Here is a 25,955-nt window from a genome sequence, read left to right on the forward strand (position 1 = left end):
AAAGTGTAACACCTCACAATTTTCAGGATTAATTTCCATCTGCCACTTTTCTGCGCATTTGACCATCCCGTCTATATCTTCCTGTAACCCAAGACTCTCAGCCCCACTGTTAACTACCCAGCTTATCTTTGTATCATCCAAAACCTTACTGATCCTAGCTGCCACATAGTCATTTATATAAATGATGAATAATAAGGGACCTAGCACAGATCCCTGTGGTACATCACTGGACACTGGCTTTCCGTCACTAAAGCTGCCAGCTGTCATCACCCTCTATTTTCTCCAGCTCAGCCAGCTTTGAATCCACGTTGTCAAGTTCTCCTGTGTCCCATGTGCATTTGCCTTCTTTATAAGTCTCCCATGTGGATCCTGTCAAATGCTTTGCTGAAATCCATGTAAACTACATTAACTGCATTACGTTCATCTGTACACTTAGTCATGTGCTCAAAGATTTCATTCAAATTTGTTAGGCATGACCTCCCTCTGACAAAGCCATGCTGACTATTCCTGATCAAACCTTGCCTCTCCAAGTGGAGATAAATTCTCTCCTTTAAAATTCTCTTCGTTAGTTTCCCCACCACTGACGTGAGACTCACTGGCCTGTAGTTCCCTAGCTTATTCCTACAGCCTTTCTTAAATAGTGAGACCACATTCGCGGTTCTCCAGTCCTCTGGCACCTCTCCCGTGGCCAGAGAAGAATTCAAAATTTGGATCAGGGCCCCTGCAGTCTCCTCCCTTGCCTCCCACAGCAACCTGGGACACAATTCATCCAGACCTGGAGATTTATCGATTTTTAATGCCAACACCTCCAATACCTTGTCTCTCCTTACGACAACTTACTCAATAACGTTACAGTCTCTCTCCCCGAGTTCCATATCTGCCTCCTCATTCTCTTGGGTGAAAACAGATGTGAAATATTCATTTAACACCCTACCAATGTCCTCTGGTCCCACCCACAGATTCCCCTTGGTCCCCAATGGGCCCTGCTTTTTTCCTAGTTATCCTGTTCCCATTGATATACTTATAGAATATCTTGGGATTTTCCCTACTTTTACCAGCTAGAGATTTTTCATATCCCCTCTTTGCTCTCCTAATTGCTTTTTTAAGTTCTATCTTGCACTTTCTGTACGTCACTAATGCCTCTGTTGACTTGCTCCCCTTGTACTTATTAAACACTGCTCTCTTCCTTCTCATTGTATCCTGAATATCTCTGGCCATCCGTGGTTCTCTGGGCTTGTTACTCCTTCCAATTACCCTCAAGGGAACATGTTGGGCCTGTACCCTCCCCATTTCCTCTTTGAACATCCCCCACTGCTCTTCTGTAGATCTCCCCACCATTAACTTGTTCCAATCTACCTTGGCCAAATCCTGCCTTATTTTACGAAAGTCTGCTGCCCCCAATCCATGACCTTTTTCAACAATTTGTCTATTTCCTTGTCCAATACAAACTTAACTTGCACCATGTTGTGGTCGCTGTCACTAAAATGCACCCCCACCATCACATCAACCACCTGTCCGGCTTCATTCCCCAGAATTAGGTCCAGCACTGCACCATCCCTTGTTGGACCCTCCACATGTTGAACTAAAAAGTTCTCTTGTATACATTTTACAAACTCTGTTCCATCGAAGCCCTGAACACCATGACTATCCCAGTTAATGTTGGGAAAGTTGAAATCACTCACTATAATTACCCTATTATTATTTGTGAGGACTTAGTTAATGTGAGGATTAGTTGCCTGCTTAAAAAGTATATTAAAATGAGTTGCTATTAAAGAAAAGGCACTTTAAAGCATGATTGCTTGACTGTATTTTAACACTGCTTCTGAACAAAACTTAGAAGGTCAGAGCACGCAAATAAAATACTGCTTAGAAACAGTTGTTTTAGCAAGGGCAAGAAAATACGTACTAGATAAGGAACCAAGAGCACTCCCAAAGCTTGGTAACATAAAAAAAGCCAACTGCTGTTTACTTCTTTAGTTGTTTAATTCAGACGATAAAGATAATGGTTTCTGCTGTGTAATTTCAGTGTGCTGTGGAATGGCTTTGTAGCCTACTGCAGCCTCTCCATGATATCGTGTTAATAAAATCCTAAACCGAAGCTCGAAGTCTCTGTCTAGTCATTATTTCCATGACATTATTTTTACACATTTCTGCAAATTTCACACATATTTGCTCCTCAATTTCCCACTGACTATTTGGGGGTCTATAATAAACACCTAGCAATGCAGCTGTTCCTTTTTTATTCCTAATCTCTACCCACAAAGCTTCATTTAGCACCACCCCCAAGATATCATCTCTCCTTACTGCAGTAATTTAATAATAATCCTTTTAAATAATCTTTATTGTCACAAGTAGGACTACATTAACACTGCAATGCAGTTACTGTGAAAAGCCCCGAGTCGCCACATTCCAGTGCCTGTTCGGGTATACAGAGGGAGAATTCAGAATATCCAAATTACCGAATAGCACATCTTTCGAGACTTGTGGGAGGAAACCGGAGCACCTGGAGGAAACCCACACAGACATGGGGAGAATGTGCAGACTCAGCACAGACAGTGACCCAAGCCAGGAATCAAACCTGGGATGCTGGCGCTGTAAAGCCATAGTCCTAACCACTACGTTACCATGCTGCCTTCTCCTAATTGACTCCTTAACAAATAGTGCAATGCCTCCCCCTCTTATGCCCCCTCCCCTGTCCCTCCTGAAGATTCTGTACCCCAGGATATCCTAAAACTCCCTCCCTAACTGCACTACGGGTGTACCTATGGACTGTAACAGTTCAAGAACCACCTTCTAAAGGTAATTAGGGATTTGCAATTATTGCTGATCTAGCCAGTGAAGCCCACATCCATTGAATGAATAAAAAGATATCCAATATTTATCTAACTTTACAACAAAGATGATCCTTGATTTCTAAACTGTACATAAGGGATACTCTCCTTCCTCAGCCTTGCAGAATTGTTCTTTTTTAAGTTCTTTCATGAAACATAGGCATCACCAGCAAGATGAGCATTTATTCTCCAACCCCATTTGCCCTCAAGAAATGGTGGTCAGCCACCCTCCTGAACTGCTGTGTCAGCACGATAACTGGGATACATATTCAACAACATATTTGACTTTGTTGCAAAATGACATTGCATTCTTTTGAAAGATCATTACAGCAGCAGTTGACTACCAAGTTTTTAAACTATTGACAGTCAGAAATACGGTGAAATGTCAAAAATTTAAATTTGCATCACACACCCCAAATTATTCTCTTCAACAGCTGCTTTCAAAAAAAATCCATGACATTTAATATGTGAGTAATTGTTCCATCCAGCGTGTTGCTTCACTCCTGTACTAGGTACATTAATCTTTCTGCCCCTTTTTTGCAAAATTACACTTTATTTATAAAATAGCTAAAAAATATTACAAAACATTTCAAAATGGTCATTACAAGGCAATGATTTTCAATTTTTCGACAGAGGTCATGTTGCACGCTGAGGTACTTCAATACAACTGTGGTCGTTGTAATATTAACCACATACATTCAATGCAAGTCATACAGCCCTGAGGGAGTATGTACAATTCCCAGCCCTTCAGTGCCCTATGGCTGAAAGGTCATATACAATTACCTTTCCCCTTTGCGTCACTGCAGTGGCTGCCCCAGACTTTAGTGCATCCTTCCACACGTACTCCTGGGCTTTGGAATGTACCAGTCTGCAACACTCAGTGGGCGGCAACTCTTTGCACTGAAAGATCAACAAGTTTTAGTAGGCCAAAGAGCATCTTTTGCTGAGTTGAAGATCCTTCAACTGCAGTTAATATTTATCTTGATATGTGTGATAAAGCCAGGGGAGTCCAACGAGCTTCTTAAAAGTCCTTTATTTCAGTAACAGCATCATACATACACAGGGCCCGGTTCCCTTTCACCGGGTCCTCATTCCTTTTTAGCTGGCTCTACAGCTGCCTGCCTTTTATGCTAGTGCTGGGTTAACTCAGTCCAATTGAACACGGGGAACAATCATCCCCAGGTGGATGAGTCCTGTGCAGGTTATTATATCCCCCCCCCCCTGTGGTGGTATGTATTAGGGGTAATACGGTACACCATGAATGCCGAGGAGCTATTGGAGGACAGATGCTGGATCCCGATTGGAGCTGCCGCCTACTGGGCTCTACCCAGATAGGCGGGGTATAAGAACCTGGGTTAATCCCCGCAGCTGCATTCTATGACTGAGCTGTTGGGGAACAAGTCTGAACAAGTCTGCTCAATAAAGCCTCGATTGTAGTTCTTTACGTCTCGCCTCGTGTGTGATCGATGGTGCTACACCCCCAAAATCCTGAAACCCCTCACAAGGACGGCCATTTAGGAGGAGTGGAAAGGAGAGGACCAAACGGGTGCAAACCCCACAGTGACCAGACAACAAACCTAAAAAAAAATTGGTTCGGATAAGGCTCCACCGAACGGGCAGGCGTGTACTCCACCAAGCATTACGTCCAGCCCAACACCCTCACCAGTCGCACGGGGCGAAGCTGCCAACAGCCGAACCCGGGGACGGCGCGCGCCAGAGTATCGGACCCATCAACCCAAGGCCCAATCGGCGTGGCATGCCTTTCAGCCACAGAGGGAACAGGGGGAGGGAACACCAGACAACGTCCACCTCAACGTCCCGCAACTCCCAAACTCCCCTTAATTTTTTATATTGGGCACTCTAAATTCTACCCCCAAAAATAAAACACCTACCAAAATGCCCAGGGAGCTGTCGCCCCGACATTCTTACAGTACACAGGCAAATAAACACACAGCGCAAATAAAAAAAACCAGCAGGGTTCCGTGCAAGCTTCCACAGGACCAGAAGTCACATATGGAATGTCCAGTCAACTCCACACCAGAGTCTCCAGGCACAAAACCTGCAGTCGTACAATAACTGTCAGCTCGCAGGCAAAACATCACTGTTGCAAATCCTACAGTCCAAGCTGCTGCAGAACAGTCTTCCAAACACAACTCCGCACTCACGGCCAGAATGACGTTCCAAAACGTCGGCGGCAACTCGAGAACGGACTCCCCGGTGGACCACTCTGCCAGCATCAGGAAACAACAGCAGACAGAGATGGACGAGACACTACGCGACCCACACCAGAATGATACCGCATCAGGTACTGCCGGACACATCAGACTTCAGATCACTCCCAGCGGACACACTTCACAAGCCGGCAGCAGAAAAAAAACTCGACCCGGCTCTCGCCTTCCATGACATTAGAGGCTCTAAAAGAAAACCCACAGAAACAAACTCGGTACCATAGTCCACTCTTATAAAAAAATAATTCCCGGGAGGTAGCTCAGCCGAAAAAGCAGCACGCCGACAGCTCCAATTCATCATCATCACCAATGTGATAAAGACAGGGGAGTCCAACGAGCTTCTTAAAAGTCCTTTATTTCAGTAACAGCATCATACATACACAGGGCCCAGTTCCCTTTCACCGGGTCCTCATTCCTTTTTAGCTGGCTCTACAGCTGCCTGCCTTTTATGCTAGTGCTGGGTTAACTCAGTCCAATTGAACACGGGGAACAATCATCCCCAGGTGGATGAGTCCTGTGCAGGTCATTACAATACGCATCCCTGGAAACAACCCATACAGCAGAGTCCTGCACCCCTGGAAACAACCCATACTGCACAGAGTCCTGCATCCCTGGGAACAGCCCACACAGCAGAGTCCTGCATCCCTGGGAACAGCCCATACAGCAGAGTCCTGCGTCCCTGGGAACGGCCCACAGAGCACAAAATTCTGCTTCATGGAGTCGGGAACAACCATAGAGCATAGAGTCATGCGTCACGGAGCTGGGAACAGCCCAGACAGCACAGAGTCCTGCGTCCCTGGGAACAGGGAGCTGGGATCAACCTATAGAGCACAGAGTCCTGCATCCCTGGGAACAACCAACAGAGCACAGAGACCTGCGTCATGGAGCTGGGAACAGCACATACAGCACAAAGTCCTGTGTCACTGAGCTGGGATAGCATATGGAGCACAGAGTCCTGCTTCACGGAGCTGAGAACAATCATAGAGCACAGAGACCTATGTCATGGAGCTGGGAACAGCACATACAGCACAAAACTGTGTCAAGGAGCTGGAAACAACCATAGAGTGCAGGGTCCTGCGTCAAGAAGCTGGGAACAGCACATACATCAGAGTTCTGCATCACGGAGTTGGGAACAACCAATGCAGCACAGAGTCATGCATCATGAAACTGCTCAGGATGAACTTCGGCGAACCACGTAATCTCTCTTCAGACCTTTTTGGCAGAGGCAGATTCCACAAGAAGGTGGACCATAGTCTCTTCTCCAACACAAATACCTCAAGGGCAACATGCAGATTGGCTGAGACTCCAAGCATGTGTCAAGGATCTGACCGAGATAGCCTTTCTCACCACCAACCAAGCTAAGCCTTGGTGCTTGTTTGAAAGTCCTGCTGCAATCTGCCAAATATTATTGACAGTCTGCGCAGGGAACTATCTGACAGAATCCGCCATCTCCTTTCCACAGGGCCTCTGGGATGTTACTTTCAGTCTACAGCCTGATGCACTTGTGGTAAAAGGCATTTCTCTGAATAAATCTTTCCATGAGGGATGGGTTGTTCGACATGGTCCAATTACTGAGAGCATTCCACGGCAGTGTGGCATGACCTAGCCTTTAAAACCTTGGATGGGTGGAACCTCAGCACATAGTGGCACTTAGTGTTTGTGCACCAAGGGCCAATGTACAGTGTGATGTAGCCACACACCGAGGTGGCTATCTGATGACAATGATATTGGGTGCACTAATCTCACAGCCTATGGGGATGTTTGTCTTATCTGATGTTGATCTTTGTTGTGCTTCCAACTCCGCGAACAGTTTCTAAAATATTTTTATTTTACTCCATTCATGGGTGTTGCTGGCTAGCCCAGTATTTATTGCCAATTTCTAATTGTTCTTGAACTGAATAGCTTTGTTGGCCATAAGACCAGAGACATGGAACAATGTTTCAGTGTTCCTTTTGACTTTGGGACTTTGACGGGGTTCCTTGTGATGACTCTTCTCATGAAGCTTCCTTTAGAATGTAGACTGCTGGTAGGATCATTAGTTTCCCCAACCAGCCTGGGTACTGGCGGGGGCCACGCTCCCCCATTCCATCTTTACAATGCAAAAGACAATAAAGAGCTTTACATACAAATGAATGGCTACAAAAGTTAAAGCACCACCTTACTCCAACATATCTTGGAGAGACCTTCGATAGGACACTGACCTTCTGAGAACATCTAGAAACAATTGCAGCCAAGATCAAGTCCGGAATCAACTTGATTGCCAAACTAGCTGGCTCAACATGGGATGCTGCTCCCACCATTCTCTGAACCTCAGCACTCGCACTCTCATGCTCAGCAATAGAATACTGCTGCCCTGTTTGATCAAGATCATCAGGCGCACACAGATTGACACTCAGCAGCATGCTACCATGTGTATCATTACTGGACACTACACTCAATACCACTCCCTTGGTTCCCTGCCCTGGCCAACATTACTCCTCCACACATCCGCCGACTTGCAGCAACCCACAAATAATAGAAAAGGTTCGCAAATACCCCTCTCCTGCCACTTCGTGTTGATGTATTCAGCCCACCCAAGGTATTACTCCCATCAAGAAGGCTGATCTGGAAAATCCCTCCCACACTGGACTTCAACACAAATTCCACTTGGACAAATGAATGGGAATCATTGGACATGACAAATAACGACCTTGTCTCAAGCCCAACCCAAGAGCTGCCTGGTTTTAACCTTACAAGGAAAGAGTGGTCCAACCTCAACAGGTTCAGGACTGGCCATGTCCCCTGCTTGGCCAACCTCCACCGATGGGATATTAGTGCCAGCCCCCTATGTGCCAGTGGGAGACAGCAAACTATGCACCACCTCATACAAGAATATCCAATGCAGAGATTCAGCAGAGACCTATCCATACTCAACACAGCAGCACCGAAAGAACTGTTTGGTTTCTGGACTTTGCATTTGCTAAATAAATAAGTTAAATAAATACTGAGGTGTATATATATATATACATATATGGCTGTCTATATACAAACGGTGATTGAACAAACGTATATACATGAGATGGTGTCGATAGTGCAGATACATGGCAAACTAAACAATATTTACAAGAGTTAAGCCGATGGATTCAGTCACAAAAATTTACAAAAGTTAAGTCTACAGATTCAGTCTTTGTGGCGGATGACAAATTCTTGTTGATCGCCGCAGAGGTGGATCAGGAGCCGCCTGCACGTGGAGAGGTGGGATCGCTGCCATTGTGGTGGTCGCGTGGGCCGGCAGCATCGCTGGCAGATCGGTGGCCTCGTGGCAGGGTACGTCCGGAGGAAGCATGATAGCCGGCGGAGCACTGCGGTCAGGTGGTGGGCATGGATCTCTTCGCAATGCCCATCCGTTGCGCCGTAGCAGGGAGCCATCAGCCATGCGAGCAATGAAAGACTTTGGGGCCACTTGTTTGACAACAACAGCAGTGGCTGACCAACCGCCCTCAGGCAACTGGACGCGAACATGATCGGCTGGAGCCAGCTCAGGTAAATCCGTGGCATGAGCATCATATGTGGCCTTCTGTTGGGCCCGGGACTGCTGCACTTTTTGAAGTACCGTGAGGTGGTCAAGGTCTGGAACATGGATGGCTGGAACTGTGGTCCTCAGAGTGTGATTCATGAGCATCTGCGCTGGAGACAACCCAGTGGACAGTGGGGTTGCCCTGTATGCCAGTATTGCCAGGTTGAAGTCGGAGCCCGAGTCTGCAGCTTTGCACAGCAACAGCTTGACAATATGGACCCCTTTTTTGGCCTTCCCGTTTGATTGCGGGTAGTGGGGACTGGGGGTAACGTGACGCAACTTGTAGCAAAATCAGACCATTCTTGGCTGTAAAAGCATGGACCGTTGTCGCTCATTACCGTGAGCGGTATCCCGTGCCTGGCGAACGTTTCTTTGCAGGCTTTGATATCCGCCTTCAACGTGAGGTCGGACATTTCACTACTTCTGGGTAACTGGAGAAGTAGTCGACCACGAGAACATAGTCACGCCCCTTGGCGTGAAAAAGGTCTATACCTACTTTAGACCACGGAGAGGTCACGATCTCGTGCTGTTGCAGTGTTTCCTTGGGTTGAGCCGATTGAAACCTCTGACAGGTGGGGCAGTTGAGGACCGTGTTGTCAATATCCTGGTTAATGACCGGCCAGTAAACCTCCTCCTGAGCTCTTCATCGGCATTTCTCGACTCCAAGGTGACTCTCATGTCGCGTTTCAGAAGGATTCCCTCCACAACCGTCAGGTCATCTTTAACATTAAAGAATTGGGGACATTGCCCCTTCTGCCAGCCATGGGTAAGGTGCTGCATCACACGCTGCAGTAAAGGATCCTTGGCCGTCTCCTCACGAATTTGGACCACCCGTTCGTCAGAGGCTGGGAGGTTGGTGGCACACAATTGCACTTACGCTTCTATGTGGCAGATAAAGTCGCCTTGTTCACAGGGTGTGGTGATGGACTGGGATAGGGCATCTGCAATGATCAGCTCTTTGCCTGGCGTGTAGGCAAGTTCGAATTCATAGCGGTGGAGTTGAAGAAGAATTTGCTGTATTCGAGGTGCCATGTCATTTAAATCCTTCTGGATTATGTGGACTAGAGGCGCTGCGGAACTTGTCCCAGTCACAGGTGGGTATGGCTGAGGCACTGCAGAGCATGTCCCAGTCACTGAGGATCATCGCGAGGGCCTCAACACCATCCTGCAGACCATGGAGAACCACCAGGACTGGCAGTTCCAGACGATGCAGGGGCATCCGGGGCTCCAACCAGGTGAACCTCAGGGCCCTATGGGCATCGATGGGGAGGAGGGGGAGCTGGGTGCCAACCTGGACCCGTGCCATGGAGTGGCAACGGTGGCCATCAGCTCCCCCAAGTTCCACCCCTCAGATGAGGCCGCGTCTCTCAGGCAGCACACAGGACAGGGCGGCACGGCTGTGCCTGTGCCACCGACAAGTGAGCCGGTGCCCTCCTTCTCCAGAACCCCCAGAGGATGCCCGCCAGGGACATCGAAGGCCACGGGATGCGGTAAGTAGCTGGCTGCCTTCACCTCACCTCCACCAAGGTGCCTGGATGGTACTGCCAAGCAGTCTGGAGCACTGCCTGGGTGCCAGGGTGGCAGTGTAAGGGTGCCCGAGTACCAGGGTGGCACTGCCAAGGGCCAGGACGCGAGGAGCCATGCCCATGAAATGAGGGTGGAGGGGGGTTTGAAGGTAGAGGTATTTCAGGGCAGGTAAGTAGGGTCCTCCGGGAGTTTGGTGATGGGTGGGGGTCTTAGAATGGAGGGGGTGCTGTAAGAGGGCTTGAAGGGGCCTGAAGAGGGATCCCCAGGGACCCTGTAGCAGGGTGTCCTCACTTGGGGGTGTGGGGTTGTTGTCCATGTGTATGGGGAGTGACATTGCCTGTTGGTGTGGGGTGTGGGGGATGTACAATCTCACTTCGAGATTGGCTCACGCTTTCAAAATGGCAGCCCAATCTCTGAGTTCAGCTTCCCAGGGCTGAAAAAAATTCGAAGTGTGGGCTAAACCGATGGGAAACTCCCTGAACGCTACAAATTAACTTAGAAATTTTCGGGGAGAATCACGCCCTATTTGATTTCTTCCTACTACCCAACTGCTGTTTTTAATGCATGTTCCAGGCTACTTCTGCCCTGCATATACATTCTCCTTGCTTCCACGAATAGGCCACATCTCCACTAACACCTGGAATACTTACTATCTCTATTCTGACGCAGTCCAGCAGAATTATATATGTAAGAATAACTTCAGATTAGATAGTCAGGATATATTACATATTACAATTGCTTCACTGCTTCATGGATTAAGAAGTCTATTAAGACCCAGGAAATCAAGTGATAAGGTGAAGGCCAATTTATTTACATTCGCAAAATGTCTGCCGACAGCAGCGAATATATTTACGGAGTACAATCCCATTGGGACAACCAACACGCCAGTCCATGTCCGGGTGGTCTTTATACTGAGATCTTATGAGCCGCAGTTGGGCGGGCCTCCACCCACTAGTGGGGAAGCTCATATTCCATGGGTCCCATGGGGAGATCAATCAGAGTATCCCTGTGTGCCTCATGGGGGTTATTACAAAGTCAAGGTTTATATTGTTAACCATCCACAGCCCTGAATGAATTTTATATTGGCAGATAAATACACAATGAAACCACTGGGAACAACCTAGTCTTGTCCATGGAATGGACTGATTTGATTAGGAGGCAGTTAGATGAAAGCCTTCTGCTAACATTTGTTGGAGCCAGATGCTCTTGTCGCAGCTGCAATAACCTATCCCCGGCCTCTGAAGTATTGCAGGCTATCTATCCAAGGTGCGACAACGTGGAAGGTGTTATGTTATATTTCTACTCCTGGTAGCATGTTATATTACTGAGTTTAAGTAATATATGTCGTTACTAACTGTAGGTGATGTTGAAGAACACTCGAGTCTTCAAAGTGAACTGAAATAATTTATTAAGTAACGATAAAACTAATAAATGAGTTTGACACTCCACTGAACTAACTCTAGCAATAAAGTAAGGATAACTAATTGTACAAACTGTATCTAAGCTAGACGTGGTGTCTAGGCTGAGATCCTCTCTACTACACTGCTGCCATCTGGTACCTCCTGCATGGAAAGAGAGCTGAAAAAGAGCTAGAGCTTCTGGGAACTCAGTGATATAGTGCCCTCTAGTGGTAGTGTTACAGCTAGGTGTTGTGATTAACCTTTTAGTTACATGTCTTTCTACATATCATTACAGAAGGTTCAGAGATAGACAGAAGGTGCACCGGAGCTAATGGCAGCCATGGTGGTAGTTAGCAGTTCTTCTTAAATCATTCATGGTCTGTACTCTGAATGCAAAGGTTCAGCGTCCATGCTAAGGATTTATCCACTACAAACAGAGTCAAGCAGAGCTGCAGCATCATGTACTTTCACTGCATGCAGACACGACTTTTAGACCGTCCTCTGCCTCCGTGCAAGTCTGTACAAAGGTGCCTAAGAGCAGTCAGAAACTCCAACCAGTGAAGTAGCTACAGCGTCCGAACACAGTTCCAGATCCCTACAGGAATGCAATATCCAGAGGCAGCAGTTAATCCTAATAAACAAGCTTGTTCGTGGCCAACCTAATCTATTTACAGATCCCAGACCTATCCAGTCCATTGAGATAGCAACCTGAGGTGTGTTAACAATAGAGATGGAAGTTTCAGAGATTAAAAGCATGTATGTCATGGCTCATGGAACCTCTGTGCTCCTGGTTAACATTTTATTGGACATGATACTGATCACGATTACAAAAACTCTTGGATCAAATTCTGGAGAATCATTCTTTCTTGAAACAATGTCTTAGCTCCAGCTGTTGACTTTTGTACATCCTCATTGTACTCTTCATGCTCATGTTTTACTTGCACTATCAAGGAGCACTGATACAGTGACATACAGTATCAGAAAATTATCATAATCCTTCCAACACGTTTAAGTATGGTCAAATTCATCGCCCTAACCAAATCCAGTTCCGGGAACATTTGTTGAGGATCCCAAATGTCTGCTTGATATGAATTCTTAGCCCACTGTGAGTTGTATTGCAAAGACATTCTGGTGTCGTACACATGCTCTTATGAAAAAAAACCAGAGTTGCTCTGTGCCCGGGATCAACTGTTGCCAGGGAGCCATCCATGATAAGAAAGAATCAATTGTGTTTCAGGGGGATTGAGGACGCAAATCATGTAAAATCTAAGGAACTTCCTTGTGCTGCTGTTTTCAGTCCACATTTCATTACAAAATCTGTGTGGACATCCACCATTTTCAATCCTGTCACTGTCTGACAGATTGATGTATTTTGGGGGGTTTCCCCCCGGGAATCTCTCAAACTAATGCTGGGACTTTGGTAAGCGATTGCCAGGAGGTCCAGATTGACCATAAATGGGGTTTTCGCTGACCTTCTGTTGAAGGTACGACAGCTGAATGGGGAAACCTTTGGAGAAATTCTCAATGAAAGATTTTATTTTCTAAAAACCTGTGATACATTTAGAGCTATACATCTTTGTTGCATTCTATTCAGGCAGCATGGACTCAAAGCCAGCTGCGGCAGTGACTCAGACGACCTGCAATAGTAGACAGTTGCACAGGTATAGTAAATATATTTCATGGGCTTTTTTTCTTTTTATCATTCATTTATGTTACATGGGCATCTCTGGCTAGACCCAGCATTTGCTGCCAATCACAAGTTGCCCTTGACAATAGGGTGGTGAGCAGTCTTCTTGAACCCCTGCAGTCCCTGTGGTGTACGTACACCCACAGTGCTGTTACGAAGAGAGTTCCGGGATTTTGACGCAGCGACAGTGAAGGAACGGTGATAGATTTCCAAGTTAGGGTGGAGAGTGTTTTGGAGGAACCTCCATGTGGTAGTATCTGTGACTCTTGTCTTTCTAGGTAGTAGTGATCATGGGTTTGGAAGGAGATGCATTAGGAGCCTTGGTCAGTTCCTGCGGTGCATTTTGGAAATGTTACACACTGTTGCTAAAGTGCATCAGTGGTGGAGTGATTGAATGTTTGTAGATGGGCTGCTTTGTCCTGGATGTTGTCGAGCTTCATCAGTGATGTTGGACCTACATTCATTCAGGCCAGTGGAGATTATTGCACTACATTCCTGACTTGCGCCTTGTAGATGGTGCACAGGCTTTTGGGAGTCAAGAGGTTAAGTTACTTGCCACAGCATTCCTAGCCTCTGATCTGCTCTTGTAGCCTCAGTATTTATATGGGTAGTCTAGTTATGTTTCTGGCCAATGGTAATGTACCAGGATGTTCAAAGTGGGGGAGTCAGTGGTGGTAATGCCATTGAATGTCAAGGGGCGATGGTTAGATCCTCTCTTGTTGGAGATGGTCATTGCCTCACACCTGTGTGGCACAAATATTACTTGCCACTTAGGAGCCCAATTCTGGATATTGTCCAAGTCTTGATGCATTTGCACATGGACTGCTTCAGTGTCTGAACACATCCCCATTTTTGACCTTATAATGGAAGGACAGTCATTGATGAAGCAGTTGAAGATGATTGGGACATTACCCTAATTAACATCTGCAGTTATGTCCTAGAACTGAGATGATTGACCTCCACCCACCACAACCAGCTTCCTTTGTGTCAGGTATAAGTCCCAAATGTGGAGGATTTTCCCCCTGATTCCCATTGACTCCAGTCTTGCTATGCTCCTTGGTGCCAGATATTTGGACAGCTAAAACCATATTCTGGTTTATGGAGACACATTCACTTAGGCATGAGGAATGTAGAGTATAAGCACAGAAATGTAAAACTATCCTTCCATTCTGCCTTGCCATGAAAGGAAGGGACATAGAAAAAGTATTTAAAAGAGTGGAATCCACATCAACTGGTGGATTGTGGCTGTTGGAGCAATTACTCTCCACGCCTTGAGAAAGCGGGAAACCACTTTCATGCTCTGTTGCTGATGTTTTGATCTATTTGCTGATAGCATAGGACAAAACAAAACAGCCAATGAAAAACAGGCTCAAGATAAATGAAGTTATTCAAAACCTTTAGATTGCTGTGAGATATTATTGAGGGACATTCCCAGAACAGATCATGTGAAGTGTTAAACCACAGGAGTGTACCTGAGGTTCACTGATATAGGCATAGTCAAACACTTTATTATCTTTTTTGCATTTGTTTCCCAGATGTGCAAAGGAATAGGAAAGCCAAATTTCTTGTCCATCCCAAGGTGCCCTTGAATCTGAAACAGTGTAAAACTAAGTGACTAGCTGGGCTACAAGGAGCATTCTGAACGACCATTTGATGTGGAGCTGTAGATGGGAGGAGATAATGGTAATAAATTCCCTTCCATGGAGAATATTAACAAACCTGTTGGTTGCTTTTCCAACAATCGAGAGCTTATTAGAAGATAAAGAAATAATTTGCATTTATACAGCACTTTGTCCAATCTCACAATGTTCCAAATTGTTTACAGCTGATGAGTATCATAGAAGCATACAATGTTTAAGGCACAGACAAGGTCATTCAGCCTGTCCTGTCCGTGCTGGCTGCCTGCAACAACAACTCGGCTAGTCCCACTCCCCTGCCTGTTTACCGACTCCCTGTAAAGCGTCCCTTCAAGTGCCTATCCAATTCTCTTTTGGAAGCCAAAACTGAATCTGTCTCCACCACACTCTCAGGCAGTACATTCCAGATCCTAACCACAACGTCGTGTGAAAAGTTTCTCTCAGTGTTTGCTGTTGGCTCTTTTGCTGAACACCTTAATTTAAACTCCTCTATTTCTTGATCCTTCTGTCAAGACAATAGTGTCTCTCTAACTACCCTGTCCAGACCCCTGATGGTTTTGAAGGTGGAATGTATCTAGTTGCTTTATGTGATGTCAATGGAGTTGTCCATGCCTCACCGTCATTGTGAACCGGTTTGAGAAGCACTGCCTGGTAGACTTTGATCTTTGTTTTTAGACAAGCTCTTTGCTCGCCCCAAAGCCTTTGGGTGATCCTGCTCAATGCAAAGCTTGCTTTTACCAGATGATGGGCGATTTCATCATCCAAAGTGGTGCTGTTGCAGAGGATAGTCCTAAGATATTATAAATGGGAAATAAACACAGTAAAACTACCCTTAAGCTTAAATATATTCACAAGTTCAAGGTTAAATAAATAGACCTAGGGTCTTCACATAGTGGAAATAATAAACAAAATCAAATTTAAGATGACAGCAAAATGCGCATGGTCAGAGTCATTGGATAAAACACTTACTTGTTACAAGGGAGATTGCAAACCAATAAAGTAGTTTCAAAACATATCATATATGGAGTTAGCTTCAGAGCAATGACATATTTAGAAATCCAAGTCTGGGATGAAAGCAGCAATGAGGAAAGGGTTAATATTCATGTTGAAATTCTAAAAGTTGATTTCTGGCTCTGATAATTGAATAACTGCACGTACAATAACAGAATGTGTAAAAATATTTAGGCAGCAAATTTCTAAAAAAGACACAAAACAAAATTGCAATAAACTTATTACCCCATCTGTTAGTTAACTGGATTAACTGGAACTTCAAACATTCTATGCAAATGTTTCGACCTCACAAATTATATATAAGGTGAGATTTCAAATATTTCCTGGTAGAAAGGACTCGGGGATTCCAAGGCAAGTGTCAGTCTGGCTGCTCATCTCAAGTCTTGCGGTTAATGTATGTAAATGAAGTTGGCTGTTAATCGTTGCACATATGTTATTATTGAATGAAATTAAATTTTGTTCATTACTTGATGCTAACAGGGACTTTAAGTCAATTTAGTTGTACCCTGACCTTGCATATATATAAGGTGAGTGGAAATCTTACAGTGAAAATATCCAATCTATTAACCACAAGACATGCAGAGCAAAGCAAATCTTTGTTCATATCTTTTTATGTATCAACCATGTTTATGACATTTATCAAATAAATTATTTTAATTTCAGTGAATGATTATTGATATAGCACAGGTGAATTTTAGTTCATATTAGTCAATTAAGTTGTTTCGCCACTAATACTTTGATGTTGACATCATAAAATTTGATGTCAAAGGGTTCCTTCAGTTTATTCCCATCACAACTTATCTAAACTGAATTTAATGACTAACACCATCTCTGAATGACCACTTTTGTCCTTAACTCACAACTGAATTTTTCTTCTTTCAGAATGACACCCCTGTGGTTCCTGGGCGTGTTGCTCGCTGGGAATTTCCTATCGCAGTCTGACGAAGTTGCAACAGGTAAGAGGTTAAACCCATCTGAGCTACTCTGTCTCTCGTAAACTCACAGTGTATAACAGACTGAATCTGGCTCCAATGATCTTGTGCAATGTCAGAATAAAAGAGGCTGGCATTCCCCAAACCTATCGCGGTCTGAGAAAAGTGCAATAAGGAGTTGAATAGGAAAAGAAACACGAGAGACTTGGAGAATCTCTTGTATCCGCTTATAGAAAACGGATGTCATCATAGACATGTCCTTAAAAGGTTGAAGCTGAGCACAGACACAAGTCACTTACATTATGGAAAGCCTGATACATCAAACTCTGTCATTCCTCTTCTTGAATGACAACATTGGATAAATTCCATATTTGGCCAAACTTTGCAGTGGGTAGTCATTCTCATTTGTGAAGAAAATCAGAGAGCACAAATATGCGCTATGGAGTACAATGTTGCAATATTGATATTTAGAAAGGAACCAAGAGTTTGATTCAGGTTTTATTTAATGGAATGTTCAGCGAGAAATTGGAATTATGTCGACCATCTAAGATGAGTCTGTTGAAGTTTTTGAATTTATAGCAGAATGATATCCAATGAATACAACTTAAAAGGAATAATTTACTGAAGTTCCATGTTTGAGGTTTTTTTGCGAAGTAATGATGAATTAGCTGTTGTGACCATTAGCAATGAAAAAGGAAATACTTCTGGGTTTTGAGATTAGAAGCAGGAGAGTATGTCAGGACTGTAGCAGAATTCAAACTCTTCAATAATTCTACAGTCTGCAAATGACACCAAATTTAGAGTAATGGCCAATGATACTAATTAATGTTTGATACTCCGAAAGTATTTACATGGACAGTTGAGAGGTGTTTGGTGAAATTCGACAAGAACAAATGCAAAACTACGAGAGTCTGTAGAACCAAGAATGTAGATTACATATTAAATGGCAATCTTTCTGGAGTGAGAGCTGAAAAAACTACAGGTTTCTAAGAGATTGTAAAAGCACCAATTTAATCTTCACAAACAGGAGGAAATGATGTAACATTGTTGAAATGTACAACTAGGGTGTGATTTCCACACCTAAATATTCCACATACTTGAGTGCACCTAAAACTTTCCCTTATCCTAAATCACACCAAGTCCTATTCACTCATCACCCCTATTGCTGGCTGAACCACACTGGCTCCCAGGCCTCGATTTTAAAATTTATATTCCTGTGTTCAAGTCCTTCCATAACCTTGTCCCTCCTTATTTCTCTAACCATCTCCAGTTCTACAATCCTCTGGGAACTTTGTGATCATCCATCTCGAAGGTCTTGTGCGTCTCTTCACTCTGTAATCGTATTGTCAGTGGACCAGTAATCCAGAGACCCAGGGTAATGCTCTGGGGACATGGGTTTGAATCCCGCCAGGGCAGACAGTGGAATTTGAATTCAATGAAAAACAATCTGGAATTAAAAGTCTAAATGCGGCCATGAAACCATTGTTGATTGTCGTAAAAGACTATCTAGTTCACTGATGTCCTTTAGGGAAGGAAATCTGTCATCCTTGCCTGGCCTGGCCTACATGTGGCTCCAGACGCACTGCAATGTGGCTGACTCTTAAATGCCCTCAGGGATGGGCAACAAATGCTAGCACGGCCAGCGACGCCCACATCTCATGAATGAATAAAAAACAAACATAGCAACTTCTATTTATATCATTCTTTGACTTAGCAAAATGTCACAGAGTTCTTCATAGAAACGTAATCAGACAAGCAATGACAAAGCCAAAGAAGCAAATGTTAGAGAAGTTTATTTAAAATCTGCAGTTAGGTTTAATGGATAGTCTTAAAGGAGAAGAGAAATGGAGCAGTATTTAATTCAAACATTTAATTGAAAGGGAAGGTGTAAAAGTACTTTGCGTGTTTTTTCAGTCATGCCTCAAAGAAACAAAGCTGTTCACTTGCTGAAAAAGCAATCTTTTCCAAACTCCTGTTGACTTTGTAGACAGGGTTCTCTGTTCCAGACTGATTTATCAAGATTTTCCCGGGTTATTTTCTTTGTAACTAACACCCAACAAGTACCACTGGAAGGATTTCATCCACATACCCATCAGTCAACATAAATGCCTGTCTTGGCTGAAAAATAAGTGCTTGTGTATGCTCCTAACGTATAGACAAATGTGCGAACAAATTGCGGGTTTGCGCCAGGAGAGCCAATTAATAAATTCAGTGTAACATTAACCTGTTTAGATTGGAGCTACACTGGCAGTATGTCCCAGTTTAATGCCGATTGCATGCTGCCGGCGCTCTCTGGCGTCACCCTGCTCCCCTATCACGTTTCCAGGCTTTCAATTCTTAACAGCTTCTTACTTCACATCATGTTAATTAATATCTTTGTCAAATCGGCGCGCTTTCATATAGATTTAACTTGAAAACAGCTACTCCGACAGGTAGTGGCCAATTTGTTTTTGATTCAAATCATCCAGCTAATCAATTCCGTAACAAGTCGCTTATCAATTTTCTCAGGTTGCTAACTGTGTGGCTCAGAGCTGCTATGTTTTTGTTGCAGGTGATGACCAGCCCCTGGGCAGTTCATTTGTACAAAGAGCTGTACGTGAAGCCATGGAACTGGTGGACAAAGCCTATAAAGCCACCAGAGACCAGTAAGTAATTACCCAACTCTGACTTAACCAGCTATGAGACGTGCAGCTGGTAATATGAAGATAGATTTATCTATTTCATTTTCTTGAAATTCAAGTCACTCATTTCTGAATATATAACTCAGCATTTATAATAAACACAACCGTACTGTTCTCTTCAATTCTATTTGCTCAAAGTTTGTTCAGCTTTAGGGATCTGAACATAAACAGTTTGTTACAACAGTGACCAAACATGCATCATTTGTGTTCAAACTTTTTAAGGCTGTGTATTTGAACTTGGATATTCCCCCTTTGTCAGATAGGGCACAGAATAAATGATGGGTATCAGGAAGTCATGAGGAAAGGTTAAGAAAAGATTACTTGCCCTTTTTCTTGAAATGAATCCTCAAGATTGATTGATTGATATTTATTGTCACATATACCAAAGTACAGTGAAAAGTATTTTTCTGTGGCCAAGGGAACGTACACAGTACGTACATAATAGATAAAACGAATAATCAACAGAGTACATTGACAAATGGTACATCAACAAATAGTGATTGGTTACAGTGCAGAACAAAGGCCACAAAAAGGAAATACATGAGCAAGAGCAGAGACTCAATTGAATATTAAACGTGAATGGAAACATGTGGTATGTGTTCAATCAAAGAAATAATTTGCATTTATATGATTCAGGAGTCTGAAAATATTTTACAACAAACAAATTACTTAAAATTTTTAAATGCCACTGTTGGCACATGGGTAAACGCCATCTGGTTCACTAATGCCCTTGAGAGGAGGGAATGTGCCATCCTTGCCTGGTCAGGCTTACATGACCAGCAGCAATCCACAGCAATGTAGTGGTCTCTTAAATTTTCTCAGGATGCTAACTGAGTGGCTCAGAGCTGCTATGTTTTTGTTGCAGGTGGTGACCAGCCCCTGGGCAGTTCATTTGTACAAAGAGCTGTACGTGAAGCCATGGAACTGGTGGAACTGGCCTAGAAAGCCTCTCAGTTCAACGGCAATTAGGAATAGGCAATAGATACTGGCCCAGCCAGTGACGCCCGCATCCCATGAACGAATGGGACAAACATTGCAATCAATCTGTTCACAGAACCTCTCAAACAGCATGTGAAAGAGCAAAGGAACTCTACAACGATCAGTGTCTGGAATTAACAGTCCTTTGTGGCTGTAATCGGTGAACAAGCCGTTTCTGTAACTGAGTGGCATTGTATGTAATTTATATTCATAAACTGGCTGTCTGACATATCTCCATCTAATCTGATACTTTCCATTTCTAGGCAAAAAGAGAAAATTAGCAAAAGGTCCTTGAAAGCGATGGACCTTATGCGGTTCTTTAAGCAACCTCTTGCAGAGACCAGGACTGCAGTGCGATCTGCAGAGTACATGGAGACTGCACTGAACCTCATCCAGCAAAATGTTCGCAAAGTCCACAAACGCTCACTGAATGCATCAGGTCAGTTTAGGAATGGTTCCAGCCACAGACAATTGAAACTCAGAATGAGTCAAGCTGACCCAACAGACAATGTGCGAATGTGGCAGAAGAAGCTATCATAGAATCAGGGGATCCTTCCAGCCCAGAGGGAGGCTAATGGGCCTTGGGCCTGTCAAGTCTGCCCTGGCTGTGAAGGAACAATTCACCAAGAACAACTCCCCTAGATTCTCCCCATAGTGCTGCACAATGTTTCCTTTCAGAAAATAATTCAATTTCCTCCAGAGCCTCGATTCACCCTGCTTCCACCACACTCTCAGACAGTGTATTCCAGATCATAATCACACCCTGTGTGAATCTGCCTCCACCACACTCTCAGACAGTGCAATCCAGATCCTAATCACTCACTGTGTGACCATGCCTCCTCCACACTCTCAGACAGCTCATTCCAGATCCTAATCACTCGCTGTGTGAATCTGCCTCCACCACACTCTCAGACAGTGTGTTCCAGATCCTAATCACTCGCTGTGTGGCTCTACCTCCACCACACTCTCAGGCAGTGTTTCCAGATCAAAATCACGCCCTGTGTGAATCTGCCTCCACCACAATCCCAGACAGTGCATTCCAGATCCTAACCACTCGCGTGTGGCTCTGCCTGCACCACACTTTCAGACAGTGAATTCCAGATCCTAATAACTCGCTCTGTCAATCTGCCTCCTCCACACTCTCCAACAGTGAATTCCAGATCCTGACAACTCACTGTATGACCCTGCATCCTCCACACTCTCAGACAGTGCATTCCAGATCCTAACCACTCGCTGTGTGACACAAGCTCCAACACACTTTCCGACAGTGCATTCCAGATCCTAACGACTCATTGTGTGATCCTGCCTCCACCATACTCAGGCAGTGCACTCCAGATCCTACCCACTCAATGTGTGAAGCTGCCTCCACCACACTCTCAGACAGTGCAATCCAGATCCTAACCATTCGCTGTGTGACTCTGCCTCCATCACACTCTCAGGCACTGCTATCCAGATCCAGACCGCTGTGTGACCCTGCCTCCACCATACTCTTAGACAGTGCATTCCAGATCCTAACCACTCGTTGTGTGACCCTGCCTCCTCCACAATCTCAGACAATGCATTCCAGTCCTAATCACTCACTGTGTGGCTCTGCCTCCTCCATACGCACAGACAGTGCAATCCAGATCCTAACCACTCGTTGTGTGACTCTGCCTCCATCATACTCTCGGGCACTGTTATCCAGATCCAGACCGCTGTGTGACCCTGCCTCCACCACACTCTCAGACAGCTCATTCCAGATCCTAACCACTCGCTGTGTGACCCTGCATCCTCCACACTCTCAGACAGTGCATTCCAGATCCTAACCACTCGTTGTGTGACCCTGCCTCCTCCACACTCTCAGACAGTGCATTCCACATCCTAACCACTCGCTGTGTGACCCTGCCTCCTCCACACTCTCAGACAGTGCATTCCAGATCCTAACCGCTCACTGTGTGGCTCTGCCTAATCCACATTCATAGACTGTGCAATCCAGATACCAATCACTCGTTATGTGATCCTGCCTCCACCACACTCTCAGACAGTGCATTCCAGGTCCTAACCACTCGCTGTGTGACCCTGCCTCCTCCACACTCTCAAACAGTGCATTCCAGGTCCTAACCACTTGCTGGGCTCTGTCTCCTCCACACTCTCAGACAGTGAAATCCAGGTCCCAACCACTTGCTGTGTGACCCTGCCTCCACCACACTCTCAGACAGTGAAATCCAGATCCGAACCACTCGCTGTGTGACTCTGCCTCCACCACACACTTAGGCAGTGAATACCAGATCCTAACCACTCGCTGTATGACTCTACCTCCTCCACCCTCTCAGACAATGCATTCCAGATCCTGACTGCTGTGTGACCCTGCCTCCTCCATACTTTCCGACAGTCCATTCCAGATCCTAATGACTCATTGTGTGATCCTGCCTCCACCATACCCAGGCAGTGCACTCCAGATCCTACCCACTCAATGTGTGAAGCTGCCTCCACCACACTCTCAGGCAGTGCAATCCAGATCTTGACCGCTGTGTGACCCTGCCTCCTCCATATTCTCAGACACTGCAATAGAGATCCTAACTACTCGTTGTGTGACCCTGCCTTGTCCACACTCTCAGACAGTGCATTCCAGATCCTAACCACTCGTTGTGTGACCCTGCCTCCTCCACACTCTCAGACAGTGCATTCCAGATCCTAACCACTCACTGTGTGGCTCTGCCTCCTCCATACTCACAGTCAGTGCAATCCAGATCCTAACCATTCGCTGTATGACACTGTCCCCAGCACACTCTCAGACAGCTGATTCCAGATCCTAACCACTCGCAGTGTGAGCCTGCCTCCTCCACACTCTCAGACACTGCAATAGAGATCCTAACCGCTGTGTGACCCTGCATCCTCCACACTCTCAGACAGTGTATTCCATATCCTAACCACTCGTTGTGTGACCCTGCCTCCTCCACACTCTCAGACAGTGCATTCCAGATCCTAACCACTCGCTGTGTGACCCTGCCTCCTCCACACTCTCAGACAGTGCATTCCAGATCCTAACCACACGCTGTGTGACCCTGCCTCCTCCACACTCTCAGACAGTGCATTCCAGATCCTAACCACTCGCTGTGTGACCCTGCCTCCTCCACACTCTCAGACAGTGCATTCCAGATCCTAACCACACGCTGTGTGACCCGGCCTCCTCCACACTCTCAGACAGTGCATTCCAGATCCTAACCACACGCTGTGTGACCCGGCCTCCTCCACACTCTCAGACAGTGCATTCCAGATCCTAACCACTCGCAGTGTGACCCTGCCTCCACCACACTCTCAGACACTGCAATAGAGATCCTAACCGCTGTGTGACCCTGCCTCCTCCACACTCTCAGACAGTTTATTCCATATCCTAACCACTCATTGTGTGGCTCTACCACCACCACACTCTCAGACAGTGTATTCCAGATCCTAATCACTCGTTGTGTGGCTCTGCCTCCTCCATACTCACAGACAGTGCATTCCAGATCCTAACCATTCACTTTGTGACCCTGGCCCCAGCACACTCTCAAACAGCTCATTCCAGATCCTAACCACTCGCTGTGTGACTCTGCCTCCTCCACACTCTCAGACCGTGTATTCCAGATCCTGAGGGCATTTAAAGGTTTATTGGATAAACATATGGATGATAATGGCATAGTGTAGGTTAGATGGCTTTTGTTTCGGTGCAACATCGTGGGCCGAAGGGCCTGTACTGCGCTGTATTGTTCTATGTTCTATGTTCTACGTTCTAACCACTCGCTGTGTGACCCTGCCTCCTCCATACTCAGACAGTGCAATCCAGATCCTAACCATTCGCTGTGTGACACTGTCCCCAGCACACTCTCAAACAGCTCATTCCAGATCCTAACCACTCGCTGTGTGACCCTGCCTCCACCACACTCTCAGACAGTGTACTCCAGATCCTAACCACTCGCAGTGTGACCCTGCCTCCTCCACACTCTCAGACAGTGCAATGACGATCCTAACCACTCGCAGTGTGACCCTGCCTCCACCACACTCTCAGACAGTGTATTCCAGATCCTAACCACTCGCTGTGTGACCCTGCCTCCTCCATACTCAGTCAGTGCAATCCAGATCCTAACCACGCCCCCTGTGACCCTGCCTCCTCCACACTCTCAGACAGGGCAAACAAGATCCTAACCACACGCAGTGTGACCCTGCCTCCACCACACTCTGAGACAGTGTATTCCAGATCCTAACCACTCACTGTGTGACCCTGCCTCCACCACACTCTGAGACAGTGTATTCCAGATCCTAACTGCTCACTGTGTGGCTCTGCCTCCTCCATACTCACAGACAGTGCAATCCAGATCCCAATCACTCACTGTGTGACCCTGCCTCTTCCACACTCTCAGACAATGCAATCCAGATCCTAACCACTCGCTGTGTGACCCTGCCTCCTCCACACTCTCAGACAGTGCATTCCAGATCCTAACCACTCGCTGTGTGGCTCTGCCTCCTTCACACTCTCAGGCAGCTCATTCCAGATCCTAACCACTCGCAGTATGAACCTGCCTCCCACCCTGAGACCCTCAAGTCCCCCAAGCCTCCCCACCCTTATCTATTCCGCCTTCTCTCACAGTGCAATCCAAGCCAGCTGTGTTGGAAAACCTCGCTCTGCACACTCAACCCCAGCCACATCAGGGGCTAGACACCAAATCCCAACCAGGTACATTTGAGAGACCGTGCTCAGGTGTCCTCCCCTGATCCACACACTCATCCTTTGGTCGCGAGGATATCCCAAGTGCTGAAGCCCAGCTCTTGAGTATTTGATTGTTGACGGCTGCCTCTATGGCGCTGATGCTTCTTTGGTTCAGGGAAACTGTTCAGGCTTCAAAGTGTGATTGAAATGATATGGACTAATCCTCACCTGAGACATGGCACGTGTACCCACGAGAAGCTACTTGGGAGTATTTTGTTTATTAAGCGGTCAACAGTAAAAGACATTTGAAAATTAACTACGTAACATTCCACATATCACACCAATCATTAAATCACAAGGAAATGTCACCGTTCCATATTGTTACTATTACAAAGCTTTATCAGCTCATTTTCACAAAAAACAACAAACACATGGGGCGGCATTCTCCCCCCCACGCTGGGTGGGAGAATCGCCGGGGCGCCGCGCGAGCCCCGCCACACCGCGCCGGCACCCGCACGCGATTCTCCCACCCGCCCCTAACCGGCGTGGCGCGAATCACGGCTGGCCGCTCAAAGAATCGCCGCTCGCTGTTGGTAATGGGCGAGCGCCGATTCTCCGGCCCGGATGGGCCAAGCGGCCTGCCCAACACGACGGCTTCCCGCCGGCGCCGTCCACACCTGGTCGCTGCCGGTGGTAACAGCGCGGGAACGTTGGGAGGGGCGGCCTGTGCGGGGGGGAGGGGGGTTCCTGCATATGGGGGGGGCTCAAAAGGGGTCTGGCCCGCGATCGGTGCCCACCGATTGGCGGACCGGCCTCTCTGA

At 46.0% G+C, this 25,955-nt stretch overlaps 2 protein-coding genes across 4 annotated transcripts in view; one reads left to right on the forward strand and one right to left on the reverse strand.

The window, feature by feature from the left end:
• LOC140386754 (uncharacterized) overlaps positions 1–4,024 on the reverse strand; it is a 167,580-nt gene extending 163,556 nt beyond the window's left edge. For both annotated transcript variants that reach the window (XM_072469412.1, XM_072469411.1), the window contains exon 1: positions 3,615–4,024. The gene's annotated coding sequence lies outside the window, so the exon portion shown is untranslated. The remainder of the gene's footprint in view (positions 1–3,614) is intronic.
• A 12,187-nt stretch (positions 4,025–16,211) lies between these two features.
• LOC140386753 (eosinophil peroxidase-like) overlaps positions 16,212–25,955 on the forward strand; it is an 87,488-nt gene continuing 77,744 nt past the window's right edge. Inside the window, exons 1-4 of one of the 2 annotated variants that reach the window (XM_072469409.1) lie at positions 16,212–16,271; positions 16,760–16,833; positions 19,361–19,454; positions 20,732–20,907. In XM_072469409.1, coding sequence (XP_072325510.1) covers positions 16,761–16,833; positions 19,361–19,454; positions 20,732–20,907 — 343 coding nt within the window. In that variant the 5' untranslated portion in view covers positions 16,212–16,271; position 16,760. Of the gene's footprint in view, positions 16,405–16,759; positions 16,834–19,360; positions 19,455–20,731; positions 20,908–25,955 lie in introns of both variants that reach the window. The other variant, XM_072469410.1, reaches the window with a different exon arrangement.

This window comes from Scyliorhinus torazame, chromosome 12 (assembly GCF_047496885.1).
Source record: "Scyliorhinus torazame isolate Kashiwa2021f chromosome 12, sScyTor2.1, whole genome shotgun sequence".
Taxonomy (NCBI): Eukaryota; Metazoa; Chordata; class Chondrichthyes; order Carcharhiniformes; family Scyliorhinidae; genus Scyliorhinus; species Scyliorhinus torazame.